We start from the raw sequence: 21,532 nt of genomic DNA, 5'->3' as shown, positions 1-21,532 counted from the left end.
CTAAAAACAAATAAAAATTAGAGAGGAAATAAATTGAGATCGGATACTGCATAAATGATTTTTAGACCTGACCTCAAACCCAGTCTACATGTTTATGCATGTGCAATGATCATTATTCACCAATTGATTCTTTTCAAATCAAAAGGAAATATATTTTTAAAATAGTGTACTCGAATGAATTACCATAAGGAGCAAGGCATCAATCCAAAATCAATATAGAAAACAACCTATAAAAACATTACAAAAGAAAAAAAAATTATCTAAATATACATTCCAATGAATTAACACTAACTTGGAAAAATTAAAATAACTAGACCATGTTTTCATCAAGAACCATAGTCTTGATTTTGATTAGCATCTTGATAACATCTTCCATATTAATTCTTTCTTCAGGTGAATCTTTGCAACAATTCAGGGCTAAACCAAAAATAGATGACATGCAACTCAATATGTCATCAATTTTCCCCCCATTTTGTTGGACTAACCTAGAATCCAAGACATCCATAATTGAATTAGGCAATGATTCACTGATCCATGTCTTCAAAGTTAGGTCTTCTACAAACATATCATCTGTTGGCTTTCTTCTTGTAAAGATTTCCATTAGCATAATCCCATAGCTGTATACATCTCCTTTGATAGAAACAATTCCTTTAGTTCCGTACTCTGCATGTTAATATATTCTACTAGTTATCAAATACTCTTAAATATAATACAAATACTATTGTTGGAGACAATTTAATACTTGTCATTTCATTTCTTAATTTTTTTCTTGTCAAAAAATTAAATGAGTTTATATACCATTATTTCTTATAATGTAAAGACATGTTTATATATATATATATATATATATATTTTATGTTGTTGGTTTCGCAATTGCCCTGATAATAAATTACACAAAAAGATGTCAAATTACTCTTTGGTACCTAATTTTTTCAGTAAAGAAATGGTAAGTTTCTGAATCAAAAAGTACCTCTAAAATATAGTATTTTCTAAAACATGTAGATAAGTTAGTTTGAGGTCGAGACATAGGTTGGAGTAACAAGAAAGTATAATATGGGTTCAAATCTTTGTCTTTAACATAGCACATTAATTATTAACATTTATTACAAATATTTTTTTGTTGGAAAAATCAAATAAATTGGATAAGACTAAAAACATTAAGAAAATTATCAAGTAAAAGAGATAAAGAAATTACCTGGTGCAAGATATCCAATAGTAGCCAAAGTCTCTGTATGAGTTTTAGATTGTCCTTCATCCATGAGTTTGGCAATACCAAAATCACTAACATGTGCAACCATATCTTCGTCCAGCAAGACATTACTAGGCTTTAGATCACAATGGACCACAGGTATTGAAGAACCATGATGGAGATATTCCAATGCATATGCAACATCTATCATTATATTTAACCTTTGCAAGAAATTTAAACAACAATTATTTGAATATAACCATTTTTCCACACTTCCATTTGACATGAACTCCATCACCAATGCTTTGAAATCAATATTTGAACAACTGCTGATAATCTTAACCAGATTTCGATGCCGTAGATTTCTCAATGCATTGCATTCTCGATCAAAGCTCCGTAATTTTTCCTCCGAGTTCAAATCAATCACTTTAACCGCAAATATCTCACCATTTGAAAGCTTCCCCTCATACACAGACCCAAATCCTCCCCTTCCAAGCAAATTACTCTCATTAAATCCATTTGTTGCTTGCACAAGCTCATAATAAGAAATTCTTCTTGGAGCTCCAAGAGTTGATAAATTTCTTTCAAGAGTATTTTCAACCATTTTCCTTTTATTAAGTTTTACAAGTATTATGCATGCAACAACAAAAATGGTTGACACAAGTATGGGAAGTATGCATTTGAGTAATAGATTCTTTTTCATTGACATTTTTTTAGCTTGTTTATCACACAGAGGGACTTGTAGGCGAGGATCGCCACAAAGTGCTTCATTATGCAAATATGATTCAGCTGTGAAATTTTTGAAAGGTCCACCATCAGGAATCTCTCCTTGTAGTCTATTATATGATAAATTGATGTTTCGAAGATACAAAAGCGATGCTAAGGATTTTGGAATAACACCAGTTATCATATTTTGGGACAAGTCCAAAGAGAACAAGTTAATCATTTCACCAAGTGATGTGGGAATTTCTCCATACAATTTGTTATGAGCTAAGGACAGATTTTGCAAATTTCTTAAGGAACTGATGGATGTAGGTATGTTGCTTGATATATGATTTCTAGATAGGTCTAATAGTATAATTGCTTTGAAATTTCCAATCTCAAGTGGAATATTACCAATGAAAGCATTAGAGGACAAATCTACTTGTAAGATATCTCTGAGACTCCAAAGAGAGGAAGGTATCGTAGAGTTCAAATTGTTATATCCTATGTATAATTTTCTTAGAGAAGTCATGTTTCCCAAACATGTTGGTAAAACACCAAAAAGCTTATTACTTTCTAAATACAACTCATCCAAATTGTCAATTTGACAAAGCTCCTTAACAAATGATCCTTGTAGTCCATTGTTTCTAAGATCCAATCCCTGAAGTTTATGTAAATCTTTAAATGTGCCAGGTATTGATCCATTTATATTATTCCCATTCACAGAAAAAGATAGCAAGTTACTCATGTTTCCAACCTCTAGAGGAATATTACCATCAATTCCACATGAATCTGCCAAAAAGTACATTAAAGTTATGTTTCCGATTGACTTAGGAAGATTGGATAGTATATGATTTCCTGATAAGTCTAGAATATTTAAATATCTACAATTCGTCAAGGAAGTAAAGAACTGAAGAGAATCTTCTATTATCAAGTTGTTGTCCTGTATGAAAATTGTTTTGAGGAACCTTAAACCTCCAAAAGCAATATTGGGTAGAGTTCCACTAAATGCATTGGAATGCAATTGAAATCCAATGAGATTAGAAGAATTGAATATGCTATTTGGAATATTTCCAACAAAATTGTTGTTATTCAAGTGTAGATATTGTAGGTTAGGAAGGTTATATCCTGTTTTTGATGGAATAATTCCTGAGAGGTAATTTTGCTCAAACTCCAATTGTTTCAATGATGACATGTTCATGAGGTTGGAAGGAATAGATCCACTGAAGCTATTTTCTGCTAATATAAGAATTTCAAGTTTATCAAGATAGCCAATCTCCTTTGGTATCGAACCTGAAAATGCATAAGGAGTGTGATTATGATGATGTTCATATATAGTAGACTAGTGGTTGTTCGTATGCATTATTAAGCTTCATATAAAAGTATATAAAATTATCGATATTGGTCTTTACTCTTTAATTTCTATTTTGAGCAAGTCATTTATATTTTTTTTTCGTATAATCTTTATTGGACTAATTGGTCAAATTTTTATTTTATTTTACTTGTTTATTTTTTTTTTTGTTGTATTTGCTTTTATTTTATAAAACAGTTTTTGCATTATAATTCATGAACAACGCATATTGTAGTTTTTTTTAAAAGAAATACATATTGTTTATGGTCTCTATGAGATTGTAACACATTTAAATTTAATTGGAAAACTTGAAGGTTATAATTTTTTTTTGAAAGAAATGCATATTTTAGATGGTTTCTATAAGATTGTAACACATTTAAATTTAATTGGAAAACTTGAAGGGGTTTCCAATCTTCTTTCCCACGAGTTTAACAAGGGCTCTAATACCATATGTTGGGGAGTTCAGGGAGCGTCGAGAGCGGCAATGGGCTAAACTTTCAGAACCACTAAGAGACTTGATGTCACATCTCCACCCAAAACCTTCAGGAATTATGTATATGGGTCCCTTCTCTTACACATCTAACCTTTCCTCTATTTCCAGTCGTTGTGGAACGTAATCACTCACACTTTTTTTTGAATAAAAGATGCTTATAGCATTTCATTAATAATAATAGTTTCAATACAAAGAGGGATTTCATAATAAATATGGGAACTAGCTAAGGAAGTGGCTTCTCGTGCTAAGGCATGAGCTGCCGCATTCGCTTGTCGCCGGGTAAACTCGACCCTAGAGTTTGTAAAAGAAGTGGAGAAAAATCTCGACACGCATCAATAATACTACCAAATTCTGAAACATCCGTCTTGCGGGAATGGAACGCATCTCTCGTGATTTTGGAATCAAGCTCAAAGTCGACGTTATCAAAACGCAAATCTTTCATCCATTGGATAGCATGATAAAGGCCCAATGCTTCACCTATTGCGACAGGATAAATATGGTCAAACTGCTGCACTTTAGCCAGCACAAAGGTTCTCGCGTCATCTCGAACACAAACCCCTATACCTGTCCGATGAAAATGATCCGAAAAAGCCGCGTCTACGTTGCATTTGAACCTGCCATTACTTGGAGGCTGCCACTGCCGGATAGGAGGTCCTGTAAAAGGCCTTTGCTGCTGCACAGCCAGCTGCACAGACACAGCAGACTGCTGCACAGACGCAGCAGAATGCAGCTGCTGATTGCTCGTCTGCTACTGGTCAGCTGGCCTCGGAACATTGGCCTCCTGCCAATCATCCACTAACTGTCGAGCTCTGTCTACAACTTGCGCGCTATTCTCCGTAACCTCTTCCCAAATTTTGAGATTCCGATGCTTCCATAAACTCCAACAAATAGCAGCAAAACGTTGTTGAATATCCATAGACGAGTTTTGGAGTAAATAAAAAATTGTGTTGATAGAAGAATCCGAATTCATGGCCGCATTTTGCACATCCTGCCACATACCAGCTGACATCCAGACTTGAATAGAAAATGGGCACTCGAACAGAAGGTGGTTGAGATCCTCATACTCATGATTACAACTAGCACAATTCGTCGGACAAGAAACACCTTTGTCTTGCAACCGAACTCTAGTAGGCAAGCATCCCCTACACATACGCCAAACTAAGTGTTTAACCTTTGGGGGATCTTAAGGCGCCAAATGTCTCGCCAATTACCCGGACGATGGAGGTGGTAAACATCAACTAGCTCTTCAACACAAAGACTCAAGAGATCATGCAGATAATCCAAGCTTTAATAAATTGAAATAAACTTTGAATTATTTTAATTTGTTGTAGAGTTATTCTTAGTTTATTTTAATTTGGTATAGAATTATTTTTAGATAAAATATATCTTACAGACCTTTAAGTTGTTTAATTGTATCAGATTAATTTTTTTAAGTTTCTTTTTTTCCCACATTAGTCCTTTATATCCCGCCTCGTGTATATTGTTACCTTTTTTCATACATGAGAATTTTCATGATGCATGAGAATTTTCATATATTGGGCGACAAATACCATGAAACCTAAACAATTCAATGATTCCTCTTCTCTCTCCCATACAATATTGAAATGGACAAAAAAAAATACACGTATGATAAGTGACCAATCTCTTTTCTACCATGCAACAACTGGCATTTGTGTAATTTTGTAACAAAATGTGTGAAAATGGCAACAATGTACACGTATTGCGACATAAAATATTAAGTGGAACAACAAAAAATATAGGACCAATTGGTTAGAATTAAAAAACTTAAAGGAATTTTTTATCTTTTATCTATTTATTTAGATCTAAGTGATGTAATTTGTAAATGATGACTGACACCCTGTATTTTTCTTTCCTTAAATAATTTTAATTATGGATTTATTAGTATCTTTATGAATATCATTATTGAATACAATACCTTTGTCCATTCCCTAGGAATGAGGTTTTAATCGATTTGAGTGGCATTAGTTAGAAGATTAGATTGAAACCTCTGAGTTAAAAGTAGAAAAAAGGGAGTTGTTAGGTGGTACACTTTGTAACTAAATATCCAAAATTCACTAATTGACTTGGTAAATCACACACACCCTTACTTGGCAAGTGGCAACACAACAAACACTCACTTGAGACAACCACACACATACACTAAAACAGCCACACACACTCTTACTCCTAATCACTCACCGACTACTAGCACTGCACCAAAAATGGGTTTTAGCATCAGCGGAAAAATAAGACACAATAAAGAAGAAAATAAATATATAAAGAGGGAGCGAAGAATAGAAATAAGGGTTTAGAAGGGAGAGAAAGAACTTTAGAAATCCACCACCATCATCCACCCTTCATCGATCATCGAGCATCACAATTTTAAAAAATTTGGCCTTTCATCGAAAGGCATAATCTTCTCCATATTTTTTCATACACAGGAGGCATTTGTTTTTGGTAACTAGATATTTTTCAAGCCACCCTGAATTATCATGATATATTTTTTATGAAACTACTTTGAGCTTCCATGCATTAATTTTTTCTTGATTATTTTTGTGTGACTTTGAATCATGTCACAAGTTATGAGCTCTAGTGATAAGGTCTATTTGATTTCCTTTTGGAGTTAGATAACTTAGTGAAATACTTGTCATGGTTTGAAATTAAGTTTATGGTTGCTCTTTGGAATTACCAACATCTTAAATTTAGGGTAGGGTACTGGTAGAACTTGATTATCAAAGAAAAAAAAATAAAAATAGAGAAAAATTAAGATAAAACATCATAATGATGATCTACAAAAAAAAAAAAATAGAAAATCAAGAGACAAACAAATGTTTGGTCCCTTAAAAAAAGAGAATAAATAGTTCAACTAGTGCCCAAATTCTTTGAACTGACTTCAAAATGGAAGCTAGTACCTCATAACAATGGTTATGACACAGTTTGTGAATGAGATTAGAGGTTTGGATGATAAAGTTTGTCAAAATATTTCAAATATGGAATCCTTATGAACTAACTCCAAAGTGTCTGTTAGCCTACTTTCCCAAATATATTCAACCTTAACCTCAACCAGGTTATAACTCTGAAAAGACCTTTATATGTGTGTGTCATGATATATACCCTGAATGTCTGTTTAGAATGGCTTCAATCTCATAGAAAGGTACAATCATACGACAACTGGAGTGTGGCAAATGCCTTGACTAGCCTCACTAGCTTTAGGAGATACATACGTGTGTCTTGGAATTGTATGTGGTTGAAAGAAGAAGTATATTCTCTAAGCATGTTCCGCTTGTATGGAAGTAGAAAGCTAGTCAAGTATGATGCTGGGAGGAAGTACAGTTCGAGCAAATCTTCGGAAAGGTATGTTTCATTATTTAAATTCACGTAAATTATAATTTCTTGCTATTGTGTTTCTTGAGGACAAGGGACAGTTTAAGTTTGAGATTGTGATGACAGAGCATCATATGACATTTTTAGGTATGTTTTTAGTACTTTTCTTCGCATTTGAAGCCAAATAAGTTGAGAGATAGAGAACTAAGTTGTCAATGGTTTGAGGTACATATTGTATTCTTTACACTCGAATCATTGTGATTCACTTTTATCTTAGATCATTCAACTCCATAGGTATTTTTAGTGTTCTATAGTGAGAAATCATGTAAATCGAAAATCAAGATATCACATGAAGGATCAATGATATAAAGATTGAATTCAATTGTTCTTAGATGGTTTTTGAAGACAATACAAAGTGAAGAAAATTCTTTTGAAGTTCCAAGGAGTTCCAGACAGAAGAACGATAAAGAACGGGAGAAAAACACAAGATTTCGCACCTTAGGGGCTGCATCAAGCGCCATTTGCGCAAGAGGCAGTATTTCTACTACCCTAGGCCATAGTAGTCAATAGTGGACAATAGCGCTGCTATAGCGGGTGCGCGGTGCGGTGCTGGAGCGCTACGCAACAAGCCATAATGTTGCGGTGTGAGATAGCGGCGCAATGCTTCGTAGCGATTTTGCGGGGCGGGTTGCGATTTAGCACCGCTATTACATTTTAAGAGAAAATACAAATCTTTCTTTGGTTTTTTGAAAAAAAATCAATTGACATTTTCATCAAACCTTATAAAGTTCAGCTTCCATTCCTTCTTTCATTCTTACGCAAAACGGTTTTTATCTTCAAAATGCAAAATAGTGTTTATCTTCAAAATGCAAAACGCCTCTTCTCTCAGCAAAACGCATGCTCGGTTCATCTTCTCACCCTAAAATGTCGTCATTGCACCGTAAACCGTCGTCGTTTCTCAGGTTGGTAACTTCTTCATCTCGTGTTTGCTCTTGTTCTATAATTCTTCCTCTGCTTTTCTAATATTCTGTAAAACTTTTTCACCTCTGCTGTAAATCTTCCTCTACTTTGTCGTGTAAAATTTTCCTATTAATTTTTTGTTCTAGTTTTCTTTGTTATTATTGATTCCAAACTCCAATCTTCTCTCTCTGTTTGTAGTTTGTACAAACAATCCTCTGTATTGTTCATATAAAACTCTATTATGCTCTCTCTGTTTTGGGATCAAGTTGCCAATGCAAGTGGGGTTAATGAGCTTATTGTGAACACAGGGGCAAGTATTAGGGCAGAACGAGCAAAGGAACTTGATGCAGTTGCAAGTTCAACTAGAGCATCAATGACACAAGAAGTATTGGTTAAAAATGTTGTAGGAATTGAAGAAGAAAATGATGATAATTGGTTGGAGGACGATTCATAATATTTTGGTGAGGAAGAGCTTTATGATGATGTTGATGATGATCATCATTGATTTCCAATGCTATGTTATGTTGGAATTATCGGTTCTTTTCTTTAGGATTTAATGTTTTGAATTTTGATTAAGACTTTTGAATTTTGATTTTATGTTGGAGACTTGAAAGCTTTCATAAGATTTTGGTGGTTTGTAACTTTAATGATTTATGAATGATTATGAGTAAAAGTTTTCATAAGATTTGGGTGTTTTGTATGATTTATGAATGTGTCATGAGATTTGAATGCTATATTTAATTTTATATTAGATATATGTTTGTTTATAATTTATAGTATTATTTACATAATTTGTCCAAAAAGTTATGGAATAGAGGTCATAGCGCTATGCACTATCCCGCTATAGCATTTTTGGGGTCGGCCACGCCGCTATTAACTACTATACCTCAGGCCCTATATGTGCCCCTGTAGGTGCCATCTGCGCTTTGCAGCTTGTTTTCCAAGTTGTATTGGTGCAAAAGTCAAGTTTTCTTCTCCTAAACCCTAGTTAAATATTTGCTATATATAGAAACCCTTGCACTTCATTATTTTTCATTCAGAACACGGACGGTTCAAGGCAAGGGTCAAGCATCAGAGTTTCAAGGAAGGATTTCTTCCTTCTCTTGTTCTCTCTAGGGTATGTTTTTCTATTTTTTTTTGTTCTGATGTCTGTTGCCATGAGCAACTAAACCTCTTGATTAGGGTTCCAAGATGAACTCTTTCCATTTTGTTGGATAAATTGGTTAATTTGAATTGTAATATCTAATAATGATTAGTAGGATAAAAGTAGCTACTAACAACTCGAAATTATATCAATTCATTGGCTTTTATAATAACTTGTTTCTTAAATGGTTAATGAAATTCGAGTTTGAAATCTAACCGTTACTACTCTCTTCTTTAGACCACGTAGTACATACCCTAGGTTAGTCCAACACATAGTTGTTGTGCGAAGCTTCATATGTGTTTTATCTGTTGGTTTCATTAAATCATAAGTAGGCACCACATAACTTTTTTTTTCTTAAACTTTAATTTCAACAAAGAAGAAGGGGGATTCAAGGATTCCCTAATCACCTTCAATAATTCGAATCACAAACCTAATCTTGCATTGGGTATGACAATTCAACTCTGCAATTCTTTGAAATAATTTTTATTACTCAGTTGAACGACAATCCTTGTGGAAGATGATAAACTTTGTTATGATTTGGTGCACTTATCAATTTCGTCCATAAAGTTTTCGGTCCTGCTGCTGAGGATTGTTGATATTTCAACAAGGTAATTTAAGAAACTTATTTTAAAATTAGGATTAGGTCTAGGTAAGTTCTTCTTTTATTGTTTTTAATTTTCAGTTTTTATCTTTTATTTAATTATGGGTAGCGATTTTCTTATAGTAATAAAAGAGAAGTATATCTTTTTAGATTAAGTTAAAATTTATTTTCCTATTTCTTAGGTTAAATTTGTTTCCTTTTTATTTTAGATTAGATTTGTTTTTATTTTCCTTGTTTCTAGGTTAGTTATATTATCTTTTCATATCTTATTTAAAAAATAATAAACAGCATTTTTCTTTTTTATTTTAGGCTAGAATCTAAGATATATGTAAATTTTATAAGTTATATTTTTTATTCTATATATGCATAAAAAACCGAAATTATATATATATATATATATATATATATATATATATATATATATATATATGTGTGTGTGTGTGTGTGTGTGTATGTATGTATGTATGTATGTATGTATGTATGTATATAGACATAGTTTTCTTTTGTGTGTTTTAGTCTAATTCTCTACCGCAAGCTCTTGTTAAAATAAAATAAAAAACCATGTGAGTTATTATATGCGTGTTGTAGGTTTAGGCACTTTGCTATCTAACTACGACATAGATAAAAGTGGAAGGGCAATCCAGAGACGTATTTGAGAAGCAAGAGAAGTAGCAATTGTTCCACTACCAAGTTTAAGTGATTTCTCATTAGACACAGATGAGCAAGTCATGGAACGAATCACTCTAGGATACTATGCAAGACTCGGAAACCTTGATAAAGTAGCTTAGGGGTTTCAACCAGCAAACCCAGTCTTCTTTGACATCAAAAACTCAGTTCTCACTACTCTGAAAGAGAACCAATACTTAGGTAAGGATGATGAAGACCGTAATATTCATCTAACTGACTTATTAGAAGCTTGCATCATTATTAATCCTGATGGAGTCTCGGAGTCAGACAAACAAAGTCGGTTGTTTGGATACTCTCTTAATGGACGAGCCAAGGATTGGTTGAATGCAATTCCAAGTGGAAGTATAACCACTTGGGACCAACTCAAGAAGGCCTTTCTCAGCCATTTTTTTCCAACTACCAAGTACATGATAAAAAGGCGGGAAATCTCCAGTTTTCAACAAGAAGATGGAGAAAACACCTATGAGGTGTGGGAGACGTACAAGCTGCTGCTTAAGGGGTGTCCCAGGTACAACTTTTCTGAAATGGAGGTAACCCTTATCTTTACTAACAGTCTTAAGACCCAAACTAGAATGTTTTTAGATGCTTCTGCAGGTGAGAATTCTTTTTCTTTTGTCATTTTACCAAAAAAAATAAAATCAATTAAGAGAATTTCATTCTTACCTATAAAGATGAAATTCATAAAAATAAAAGACAATAAATGTGTCGAGCTATAAAATATGGAACATACCTGTGAAAAAGTTCGTATCTAAAAATACGTCTATCAAGGATGTGCAGTTTCCAATTGATGGTGGGATGTTTCCTTCAATATTTTGACAATAAATTAGTTTATTTAAATGCTAATTCAAGGAAAGAGAGATTAAATTGGTGATTAGTTGGGTTATTTTCTGTCCATATTTCAAAAGTCAATAGGTTGTAAACAAAGCAAAATCTTAATTCTAGCAACCAAGATTTATTTCACATAAATTGGTGGTTGTTTAAAGTTAATTTTTCAAGTTTACAAAGCTAATTGAAAAAAGACTTTTATATGTGTTTAGTCCCTGCAAATAGGGGTCATTTAAAACATGGTACCTGTATTCCTTAATCTTGACATTTTTCCCTGGCAAAATCTAATCACTTAAAATTTTGTCCCTCTTCCCACTTAATCACTGTCACATCACTAATTATAGGGGTATTTTTGTAATTTCATGTTTGAAATTAGAGTGATGTGGCAGTCATTAACTGGGCTGAGGGACCAATTTTTAAGTGATTAAATTTTGACGGGACAAAATGTCATGATTAAGGAATACAAGACCATTTTTTAAATGACCCCTATTTACCGGGACTAAACACATATAAAAAACTATGTTTTATCCGATTTTAAATCCTCTTTTTCTTACGATAATAGAATTATTTGACTATTTCACATATACATTAATAAACATGTATAAATCAAAAAGAGTAAAAATTACTTTTAATAAATTAAGGTTAAGAAATATTGATCAAGTTATCCTAATCATAAATGTAAAGTGAAATGGGAGCTTACGATCAACTCCATTATAAGGGTGATGGGTTACGGCCTCGTCGGACTCTGACGCCTCTCATCGTCCTCATAAGTGGAAGGGACATTGTTTGGTTTCTTTAAATGAACTTTACAATGGGTTGTCTGGCGAGCAGGCAGCTGCCGACGGGATCCATCACCATGAAAGATCTAAATAGAAAGACAAAAGGAAAGAAAGAAGGCAGGGTTTTAGGCTATTATTGTGTCTTGTATTGTCTATGTAGTTGTCTTCTTCACTTTGGCCTTTGTTTCCGCTCAATATCCACTTATGGGGAAGGGTTAGGGTTGTTTACTATAGTTATGATTTATAAAAGTGTTTTGGATGAGAATCATGGACTTAAACTTGGTTTTACTTTGAAAATTTGAATTCTTTGAAAAACGACAAAACAATACGAATTTTGTGAAACTTTGGGATTGATGTGAATTCGCCTATGAAACATCTATGTATACGCTACTGCATTCATATGTGACTTGTGTGTATAATTAGTTGAGGCATTCAAACTTGGTTGGCTTGTTTTGTTGAATACCTTAGAAAATGATATAAATGATACAAACTTAGGGAATTTGGTATTTGTCGGTATTGGCCTATGAAACGTATATGTATACGCTACTGCACTCATATGCAACTTGTGTGTATACTTAGTTGAGGCACTTGAACTTGTTTACTTGAACTTTGGTGAAATGATCCGCAAATGCTCGTCTTTGCAAATATAGGCGAACCTTGTCAAAATAGAACTTTGCGGCCGGATAACTTACCACTTACCTTATATTTGTAATGATATGCTAGAATAGGAATGAGTTGATGATGTTTGAGTGTTTATTTAGAGGAATGTTGTGATGTGGTCAATTGATCGTATTTCGTGAAGAATGTGATTTTTGGAACCATATGTTCTATAAGTTGATTAATTATGATGATGAGGAATTATGTTGATGAATTTTTACATACAATTGGCGACGAATTGATGGTGTATGAATGTATTGAAATATGTGGATGTTGATTGTTGAAGACTTGTTGTTGAACATATGCATTGATTGAGTCATATTTTCATGATTTCATGATGTTGGTGTCGGATTGTATATCCATATTGGAGACGACAAGATTTTATATCCATATTTGCGATGACGAATACTTTGTATTCATATTGGCGACGACTATGATACAGATGTATCTAAGGTGACGACCTTGAGGTGACCGGTACCACATGCATATAGAAGTCGAGTCTAGGGGCATTGCATAACTTGACAAGTGTAACAACCCGATTTTTGTTAGATTTATCTTAATTGTTTTAATATGTGTTTTTATGTGCTTGTGTGTGAATAATTATCATGGGGTGCATTTTAATGGATTTTAGTGCAAAAAGGGTATTTTGGTTATTTTCTAAGTAAGGGAAATTTAGTAATTTCATGGTGAGGAACATTTTTAGTGTTTCAAGTGAGAACCATTATTTTACTAAGTTACTAGTGTGGTAATTAGTTGTGAGCCGGTAAGTGATCGTTATTATTGTTTTACCGTTAAGTGAGTACAAACATTTTGTGAACGGTTTAGTAAATGGGTTAAGTCCATTAAGGCATTAGGGGTTAAGCCCGATTGTGAGGAGCCTATATAAACTCTAGTCTTTAGAGAAAAATAGGTTTTCATTTCATTTCATAAGAATTTTGAGAGATGTAGAGAGAGAGTTCAAGAGAAGGAGCAAAAGGGTTAGAAGGGAGAAAGCTTGAAGAACCAAGAGGTGATAGAGATTCTAGGAGCTAAATTGAAGCTTTTGCTAGAATTATTGCTTATTGAGGTAAGGGGGTTAGATTTTATTCATAATCCTTTAGTTTAATTTCTTCCCCTAATTTTATGCATAAGTGCTTATTTGAATAAGTGATTATTTTGCACTTAGTTGTTAAAATTCGTGCTCTTGTTATGATGATATGTTTGAGTATATGAATTTGATGATATTTGAATTGTTGATGAAATTGCATGTTCATGATATGTATAAATGAGTATATTGTGAATTGTGCTTAAAGTGATTAATTATGTTATGTTGTTGTTGATTTATGGTTGAATTCAGGATGATTAATCTTGGTTATTGTTGTTAAGATCATTTTATGGCTTGGGTATGAAATATGATTGAGTTGTTGTGAGTTGTTGTTGTTGAATTGAGTTATTGAGAAGAAATGAATTGTTGTTGTTGCTAAGTCTTGTTGTTTTGAGAAAAACCATTTTATTCAATTTCAAAACTCATTCAAATGCCGTGAAACGAGTGTGTTCAACGTGTTAGAGCCTCAGGTTGTGCCTTGAATCATTTTTGACGAATGGGGGACTTAAACATTTGATTTTGGAGCGCAAATGGTGAAAACCCGTGGCCGAAACATGCGAAAACATACGTTTCGCAGCGCTGCACCTGAAGTAGGGCGCTGCACTCCTAGCGACAGGCGCCCTGGACAGGCCAACATGCTTGTTGCTCCGTGTTCGGGTGCTTGGGGGCAGTCGTGTCGGGGTCTGTGGCGACCGTTTGAAGGTGTACTTTTGCTGTTTTCACTCACTTTAATTACTACTGGAACATAATTGGCTTTGTTGAAACTTAGATTTTCTATTTGGTTTGAAACTTGAATTGTGCCGTTTTCGGATTTTTTGATTTTGTCGGAAAATGAACTTTTGTGAACTAAAAGGATTACAAGCTTGGTCTACAGTTTATATAGACTTAGACAAGGCAAGTAAGGATGGTAGGATGTCTTAATCATGCCAAACTTGATTTTCGTGTGGGATTGTGGAATATGTGAACTTGGGATTTTCTCATACGAACTTAGGCTAATCTTTGAACTAATGCTTGATAGTTCGTAAGTGGCCTCTGCTAATACTTATATGATTAATTAAGATCGAGTTGTAGGTTTTCAAACTTGAACAAGTTACTTTGCTTTGAAAAGTATCAATGTTGGCCATTTTTGCTACTTGATACGGACTTTGTCAAAAATGGTTCTTTAAAGCCGAGTACCTTATAAATCTTTTGTGAATAGCTTTATATGACTAAATGAAGCTATGTGAATGATTGTTAAGTGTTGAATATGATGTTTATCATAAGGTGTTGTATCTTCTCCTTTACATGGAATGTGGGAAAAACGTATATTAGGAGCTAAAGTGAAGAACAAGGGTTAGAGAAAGGGGGAAACTTGAAGATTGAAGAAATTAGGAGCTAAAGTGAAGCTTAAGTTTGGATTAATCATTACCTAAGGTAAGGGGGTTAGTCTTAATCATAATCATAATTGTTTTTTTTGCAATTTTCTTGGTTTGTATGAAAAAGTGCTTAATTGAGTAAGAATTTATATGAATCCAATCTTTGAATTTCGTGCTCTTGTTTTGGTAATAAGTTTGAGTATGTTAATTGAATGATAAATGAATTGTTGGTGATGAAATAACATGTTCATAATGTATGAAAATGGGTTGTTGTGAAATTATGCTTAATTGATGAACTATGACATGTTGTTGTGAATTGAGGTGAGAATCAAGTTTCAATTGATGTTGTTGTTGCTGAGATATGTTGTTGTTTATGATTTATGACTTGGGTGTTCATATATCATGATTGTTGATGAGAAATTAAGATGTTGTTGGTTGTTTTGCAAAAATGGGTCAAATGAGGATTTTGGTTTAAAATGATGTTTGATTCAAGTGGTTTTATGAAATTGGGTGTCTTTTCATGTTAAGAAACGTTTGGGTGCACTTTGGGATCGAATTTGGGTAATGGAAAATCAAAAATTGGGATTTTAGGGTGAAAATGAATTTTTCCCGTAAAACTGAATTTTTCTGAACTGCACTCACTCGCCAGGCGAGCTGATGGCGAGCTGGTGGCGAGTAGCTACTGCCTTCACTCGCCATGGCGAGCAGCCTTCCTCGCCAGGCGAGCTGCCCAGTGCAGCACCCCATGTTTTCGCGTTTTGCGTCGTTTTCGCTCGTTTTCGTTTTGTTTTGGCTTTTGATTTTAACATGAAAGTTTTAGACAATTGAGTTGGCATTCCATTGGCCTTGATTTGACTTGGAAATGATGTTTTGATCTTGAGTTATAAAGAAAATACTCTAAGGAGGTTTTAATAAAACTTTACGAAAATATCGCATAATTGTTCCTAAGTTAACCCAAACCTTATGGATTGTTTCCAAACTTCAAAGTCTGCTTATTATAAGTTCAATTAAAGGTTTTAGATTATTTGAAACTTGGTTTGTGAAATTGAGATTTAATTTGGAAAATTACTTAGAATGTCGATTTTTCCAGAATGTGATTTCTCTTAAGAAATGAAATGGGATTAATGTTGTTTAATGATTATTGAATTTTCGGAAATGAATGAGATTGGTTCCTTTGAACCTTGATTTGCTTAACTTTGAAAATGGAGATGTATGGATGAATTATGATATGTTGGATATGATATTAACATGAGGTGTTGTATGTTCTCTTACTTGATATATGAGAAATATTGTAATGATGAAATGATATTGGTGAGTCCATATACATTGTTATTGTGATATGGTATTGATTAAGTGTGTGATGATGAATTATTGGTGTGATTGCATAAATGCAAATAAATATTAGTGATGGATTATTGGTGTGATTGCATAAATGCAAATAAATATTGGTGATGATTTGGTGAGTTGTTGTGTGGACATATGCATTATTATTGAGTCATATGTTCATGCATGCATATTTGGTGATGACAAATATGTTTATATATCCAATTGGTGATGATTTTGGTGATGATGGGCGACGGCCTAAAAATATTGGTGATGACCGGTACCACATGCATATAGATGTTGTGTCTAGGATCATATCATAAGGTGACATGAGTCCTAGTTGTGAAATTACTTGATGTACTTGTGGTTGTAAGTGATTGATGGTGATGTTTATACTTGATGGATTGTTGTGTCATGTTATGATTAATTATGTGAATTGATGAACTCATGGAATTGGTGGAATTATGAATGATGATGATGTGTTTGTTGAATTTATATCGGTGAGACTTGGATTGTGGTGATAATGTATGGAATTTATCTATTTTGATTCATACACAATATTGGATTATGTTATTCCTGCTTATCTGTGTTTTTTATTATGTTGATGTAATACTCACCCCCAGTGGTTTTAACCGCCTACTTGCCTGTATGGGTGAGTAGACGTTGTGCAGGACTAGTAGCTTGGTGAGTTCCTGATGTTGGTGGATAGTGGGAGCTTTCTCCACTATCGGGTCTTAGAGTAGAGTTGGCTCTGATCTAGGGTTTTGTTGTTAGCTCTAGATCTTGTTGGATTATTTTTATACTTTGAGATTTTGTCCATGTGTCGGACTTGGAGATTTTATGCTTATGTATTTTGAGATCACATGGCATGTATGTTTGATGTATGAGATTTGTATCCGCTGCGACTGATGAGGTTTTATATACATGCATGCTAGTTTCCGATCTTTGGTTTTTGTTTTTGGTGAAAGTAGCGACTATTTCTTGAATATATGAATTATTCACATGTTTAATTGCTTTAATAGAAATAGGGCGTTACAATATTGATGATGTTTTTGTTGCATAATGAGTTGACGACTTTGTCGTAGTTGATGGTACCGTGTACACATAGAAATCGTGTCTAAGTGCATAACATATCTTGGCATGAGTCCTAGTTGTGTTCGTGCTTGATGTTTGATGTGATAGATGACCTATGTAATTGTGAAATTGAATTATCTGTTGTTCTATTGATTAAAGTTTAATTAAATGATTATATGTTTTCAAACTGTTTATGTTGATTATGATTGATGTGAAGCTAACCCCTAGTGGTTTTGACTGCCTACCTGTTTGTATGAATGGGTAGACAGAGTGCAGGAGTAGTTTACTTTTGGTGAGTGCTTGGATAGTGGGAGCTAATCTCTGTTATCGTTTCTTAGAGTCTTAGATTAGGCTCTGATTAGGACGTCGGTCTTTATGTTTTTGTTGGACTTATTTGTTATTGAGATTTTACCCATGCGTCGGGATTTGGAGACTTTATATGATGATGTATATTGATCTCATGGCATGTATACTTGGAGATGTATGATTTATATCCGTTGCGACTGTTGAGAAATTTTATACATGCATGTTGATGTTATTTGTTGAAGACGTAGCGTCTATTTCTTGAATTTATGTTTTATTCGCGTGTTTTATCGCTTTAATATAAATAGGGCGTTACAACAAGTATCATAATTGTTTATGTGCTCGACGAATATTTGCATGGTTGATTTGTATACTTGTTGAATTGTATACTTGGTGAAATTTGGTGAACCTATGAATATGTAGAAATGTGTAGTGGATATCTATATTCGTATACTTGTTAGATATTAATGATGTTGAGTTTCCTGATCAATTGAAATTAATCCTATCATTTACTTTCATTTGATTATGTTTAATTGTAAATTATGAACTAACCCCTAGTGGTCATTTGGTTGACCGTCTACCATATTCGCATGGATGGGTAGACGACGTGCAGGAGTAGTTGCTTTGCATTGGTGAGTTGCTTAAGGAAAGCTGGGAGCTTCCTCGTTTACTGCTTTTTCGGAGTCTAGTGTGTCGACTCTGATTAGGATGTCTTTCTGTCTGGAGTCTTGTGACTAATTGTTGTTTTATGACTCAGTTATTGAGATGAGATTTTATATTTGGTGATATAGTATGATGTTGAGACATGGCTATTTAGAGATGTTTTACTAAACACAGTTTTAATGATGTTTTTATTCCGCTGCGATGTTTTGAGGAAATTATTATTTATGCATGTTTGATGATTTATTGGCGAAGTAACATCTAAATTATTGATATGTCCGTATCATTAGCGTAATTTATCGCTTTTAGAGTTTAGGGTGTTACACAGTGCAAGGGACTGCATATAACTCGGCTATGATGGGTCTTTCGATGATGCAATTATAGTTGGACTTTCATTATACAACAAGGAAAATGACCTTGACGGTCCTTATCCAACCTATTTCTCTAAGAATCACCATGAGTACCAAATATCCCCATAGTCTAATGGTGTCTTCATCAAATCATTTAAGGTCCGATCCCACGTATGTGGCAAAGTTCATGCATTTTAGTTGTATCTTCTTTAATAGATTGGTGTTAATGATGTATAATGAGTTGCCTTAATTAACTAAGATCCTCCTTACTTTGGAGTTGGAAATTCAAACCCAGATTAAGAGTAAGATGTGATGGTTATTGATCCTGCCACAAAACTCATCATCATAAAAGTCTATTGGAGGTTTCCTTTACTGTCCTTTGATTAGATTGGCTTCATAGGGATGGTTCTCGGATGCTAGTAATGTATGGAGTTCTCTTTTAAGTGATCCAATATTGGTGATTTCATCCGGTAGTTGGCTACCACTGGTGACCATAGTCGAACCAAATAGCTCCCACGATTAGTACAAGTTAGTAATCATGTTAACAAGTGTGATCGGGTGGTCTTTCTTGTCGTTTCACTCTTCTCGAGGACAATCTTGATAGTTATCTTCTCGGTCAAATTCCTTCTTGACTTTGTATTTCTAACCGCGACATTCCCTCTCGACGTGTACCTCTTCAATTTTCCCCCTTTAAAGAGGGCTTCTATTTCCTCTTGTGACAATAGTTGGTCTGATTTGTGCTAGACTTTACTTTGAGTGGCCTAGGGAACTCTACTCCTTCATCCTTGAATTTAGTGTTTGGCCATGTTTTCTGCTCAGTCTCTACTTTTGTGTGTATTTGTGTGCGCGCGTGCGGCGGGGGATGGGATGGGGGCTTGTTTCTTGTTTTGTCTACGGAGTTTTTTTTTTCCCTTTGCCCTTTGTTTTCTACTTGATCTCCACTTGTCTGGTAGGATTCTTTCATACATCTATGTATTTTTTTTTTAGTGAGCTTGAGAGAAGCCATGAGATACTTTCTCGCCTATTCCAGATCTGCGGAAAGATGTGCCACATTGGTGCTCGACACATGGTACTTTATCTTGAGGTGCGCATTGGAAGGGACCGCGTATAGTTCAATTAGATTGGTCTTCTGATGATGCAATTTTAGTTTGTCTTGGATTCTATAACATGTTGAACCAAAGTGAGTTTTAGAACAATGTCTCTAAGGTTTTGATGATAATAATATATGAAAGAACAATTGGATACTCTAATGTGTGTTCTAGTGTGTATGACCATATAATTAAATTCTAACTATTAGGTCAAGTTTTTGGTTCTGATACATCAAGTTCTGGGCACAAGGAAAACGTTATGGTACTCAAGAAAAGGATAGGAAACTTCTTAAGACTTAGAAGACGATTTGAAGAAGAGGAATGCTATTTGAAGGGAAAGATATTCTAACAAATTCACAGCGAATGGGTTATTTGCACTAAGTTTGGTAGTTAGTGGAAAACATGGGTAGTGGAGGATGAAAATGAAAGAGAAGCGACACTGCAATTACACGTCATGAATCTTTCTCGAATTTTTTTTCTTCTGCGATATGCAACATTTTCCTTTGAAGAAAGAACAACATAAAGTCAAAGCTTTTATCAGAAGATGTTCTAAAGATCACTATAATGAGAACAAGTTCTGAAGGGAACATGTTCTGATGGACACATCAACAGCCTCGGTGACTCTGACTAGTTTTATCATCCTCTGATAAAATGTATCTTTTAAGCTCTAATAATATTGTTTGTCTTCTATTTTAATAAATAAGAATAATATTAGAAAAACATAAGCATAATATTATAATAAAAACTCCATCTGTCGTATTAATTTTTTCAATTTTACCTTTATTTAATAATATGTGCATTGTTTAAAAAAAATTACAATTTTCTACTATGCATTTACGTCAAATAAAGTGAAGCAAAGATATATCGTAAATAACACATTTAATATCAAAGCTATGAGTACCTGAAAAGTAGTTAGAAGAGAAGCCGACATATTCAAGTGAAGACATATTTGAAATTGTTTGAGGTATCAATCCAGAGAACATGTTTTTAACAACGGTAAACAATTTCAACCGACGAAGGTTACCAATAGATTGGGGAATAGAACCATTAAAATTGTTAATTCCAAGACGTAAATATTGAAGTTGCGATAATTCCCCCAACGCTGCAGGAATTTCTCCAACAAACTTGTTCATGCTAAAACGAAGAAACTTTAACCGGCGCAACCAACATATCTCTTTAGGCATTTGACCACCAAAGCTATTGTTGTGGAGGTCAAGTATAACAAGAAACGACATATTCCCAATGCTCGGGGAAATAGTACCTCTAAGGTTCATGTTTGTGAGATTCAAACCATAGACTCTATTGTGTCGTTCATCACAAGTTACACCAACCCAACTGCATATAGGAGAGGATGTTGACCAATTATTAGCCAAAATATCATAGGGATCTGAAGTAATAAGTGATTTGAATGCTAGAAGAGCATATTTATCTGTAGTGATGTTTTTTGTATTTGAAGCTAAGCAAGCAACGAAACAATGCATTGAGAGCAAAAAAAGAAAGAGACCAGACAAAAGATTGACCATTTTTTTCATAGTTTGTGAATGTTATTGTTAGACGATTCAACTGCAAAGGACTGATAAGTG

General features: G+C 34.0%; 1 protein-coding gene across 2 annotated transcripts; it reads right to left on the bottom strand.

Annotated features, from left to right (window-relative positions):
• LOC25502566 (LRR receptor-like serine/threonine-protein kinase EFR) lies at positions 1–21,529 on the bottom strand. 2 transcript variants are annotated; one of them, XM_024771678.2, is made up of 4 exons: positions 20,851–21,529; positions 11,182–11,253; positions 1,196–3,184; positions 1–663 (listed from the first exon to the last, which is right to left on the bottom strand). In XM_024771678.2, exons 1-4 carry the CDS (start codon positions 21,479–21,481, stop codon positions 311–313), a joined length of 3,045 nt encoding a protein of 1,014 aa, XP_024627446.2. In that variant the 5' UTR covers positions 21,482–21,529; the 3' UTR covers positions 1–310. The 2 variants fall into 2 exon arrangements, with proteins under 2 accessions (XP_024627446.2, XP_013445571.3); XM_013590117.3 differs by having other exon boundaries at positions 11–663; positions 1,196–2,683; positions 20,851–21,528.
• Positions 21,530–21,532: the final 3 nt, after the last annotated feature.

This window comes from Medicago truncatula, chromosome 8, assembly GCF_003473485.1.
Source record: "Medicago truncatula cultivar Jemalong A17 chromosome 8, MtrunA17r5.0-ANR, whole genome shotgun sequence".
Classification (NCBI taxonomy): Eukaryota; Viridiplantae; Streptophyta; class Magnoliopsida; order Fabales; family Fabaceae; genus Medicago; species Medicago truncatula.
The sequence above is the reverse complement of the archived record's forward strand: the minus strand, read 5'-3'. Positions and strand labels throughout refer to the sequence as shown.